The sequence below is a fragment of the Apaloderma vittatum genome, unplaced genomic scaffold, assembly GCF_000703405.1.
Source record: "Apaloderma vittatum isolate BGI_N311 unplaced genomic scaffold, ASM70340v1 scaffold12758, whole genome shotgun sequence".
NCBI classification, from domain to species: Eukaryota; Metazoa; Chordata; class Aves; order Trogoniformes; family Trogonidae; genus Apaloderma; species Apaloderma vittatum.
The window spans coordinates 1-2,210 of record NW_009729112.1 but is presented as its reverse complement, the minus strand read 5'-3'; the positions used below and the strand labels follow the sequence as shown (position 1 = coordinate 2,210).

The following is a 2,210-nucleotide window of genomic DNA, read 5'->3' as shown; positions in this document are numbered from 1 at the left end:
GGTGGCTATTGTTCTGTCGTTGGGCTGTTTTTCTTGTGAAAGTGAGCTCATCTGCAAAAATTTCAACTGAGAAGAAAAGATCCTCCCTGGAGAAGAGTCTGTATTAATGGACATTCACGAAGCCACAGCACACAGCTCCAAAAAAAGCAAACGCCCATGCATATTGGAGGAGATTGATTTAACAGTAAAAGGCCCTGATGTAATACTTCATCATTCTCACTGTTACTCTCCTGATATTCCATTTATTTTACTCAAATTAACCTAGTGGCATCTGACTGTATGAGAACACTAGTGAATGCAGTCTCATTCAGCACAGTATACATGTATATTTTCAGTTTCCAGTGCAGCTGGGCACTCAGGTGTTACCCCTGAGCCCAGACCATACTTGCTTTATAGCGAGACCTTATGATTGCCTGTGGCTTGGAATGAGTGTATGTCTGGAGGAGAATATGAGAGCAGCTCTCAGGAGGCACTGATAGATACAAAGCAAAATTCCTGTAAATGTCCAACATTCGCAGCTTCCACCAAACCTGTGAGTTCAGGACTTTATGAGAGTTCAGTAGTGAGCACAGGAAGTGGGAGCTGTGTGGCTTTCAGCTGACATCTCTGTATCATCTTTATGCTGGGGTAACTCTTTCATTTCTATTTTTATTTTATTTTTAGTTGAAATCTTTGATGCGGCCACCAAAGACAGTGAGAGATGGACAGGACCAAGTGAAGGAGACAGTTGCCACAACCAGAGCCAGTAAACATGTTGCCAAACAGAACCCTGCAGGGAAAACACAGCACATCTCTTCAGCGGGCACCACTGAGCCTCCAGACCTGGCGCTGGAAGAGTGGAAACAAGTAGGTGAAACCAAGGACTGAACCCCTCCCGCACAAAACCAGCAGGTGCTCTGTTCAGGCAGTATGTTTGAGCCTGAGGGAGCTGTTTCTTAATAAAAACCCCATCATTCTTGGGAGTGTACTAGCCAGCCGTTAGATATTTGGATGTTTTTTGTAAACCTGGTAATAAAGGCTTGTGATTTTATACCTTACAATTTACGCAGCGTATTCTTCGCCATTAGGAGGAGGGAACTGCTCAGTATGCAGTGTGTTTGCATGCCCTCATGTGGCTGGATCTGTTGGTACATAACGTGGCTGTCGGTTTAAAGAGGTCAGACTTCGCAATTGTTGGCGATAGCGAGCACCGGTTTTTTGGCTGCGATTTTGACAGCTGAATGTTGATACTGTCCCCAAAAAACCCAGCTCCTGAGACCTGCAGGCTGGTTACTCAAGAGTGGGTAGTTTGTGTCCTCTGGCTGTTCATTTCCTCCTGAATATTGGAGGCAATATGAGGCTTTTGTCATACTGTAACTTCATAAATTGTGACAATTTGAAAAGCTTAATTTGCACAGCAATTTAGAAGCTCAAAATTCCGTTTTGTAGCAGTTTATTTTTCTGAGCTTCTCTTCAAACAACTGCTTTCAGGGGCAGACAGTTTTCTTTTGCTTCTTGAGAAGCAAATCCGTTTCTGAAAATGTGATTTCCCAAGATACCTATCTATCTGACCTACAAACTAGGGCACAAGCACCCCCCCTGTCCCAAATCTGACACTCCTCCAATTACCTAAGTGCCCACTGAGCCACGCTTACAAATATGAAGTGGAGTGTGTTAGTGTAAACCTTGTCCAGTGAGGTTTAAGCAAATATATTTCCATAACATTTGCTACTGGCTGGAACTCTTAGGTTAGGTGACTTTAAACCATGATAATTCATCCTCACCTCTGAATCCTGCTAAAATGCTAATGTGCAAGATCTTGTTTTGAAACATGAGCTAACCAGAGACAGCAAAGCCAAAGGCAACTCTTGTGGTGTTTAGAGCAGGCGCTCCCAAGCTTAGTTGAGGTGAAACCACTGACGTGGTTTTCAGGTCCGTACTGGGAAATAGAAAATTCCTCTCACACCTACACGCAGAGTTGGCAGCTTTTGCTATCTTTGACATAGCCCAGCTGCCATTCCTGATGCACCTGGTCAGGAAACCCCAGCTGTAAAAGGAGGTACGTTTCTGAAATGATATTTCATCTGAAAAAAAGTTCATACAAAATCTAGAGAACGCTTTTTAAGAAAAGTAGAACAAAAGTTTCAGCTTTTTCAGACCTACTTGTGAGCTCAGGTGTGTTTTTTCCCTCTACTATGGGGCTTTTGCTATGGCTAGTAGCTTGGACAGCC

The 2,210-nt window shown here is 43.5% G+C and overlaps 1 protein-coding gene across 1 annotated transcript in view; it reads left to right on the top strand.

The window, feature by feature from the left end:
- The window catches only part of LOC104277639 (serine/threonine-protein phosphatase with EF-hands 1-like), a gene marked incomplete at its 3' end in the record, with an annotated part of 22,202 nt that extends 21,356 nt beyond the window's left edge, over nucleotides 1–846 (top strand). Inside the window, exon 10 of the mRNA XM_009874336.1 lies at nucleotides 664–846. Coding sequence (XP_009872638.1) covers nucleotides 664–846 — 183 coding nt within the window. The remainder of the gene's footprint in view (nucleotides 1–663) is intronic.
- Between the last annotated feature and the right edge of the window lie 1,364 nt (nucleotides 847–2,210).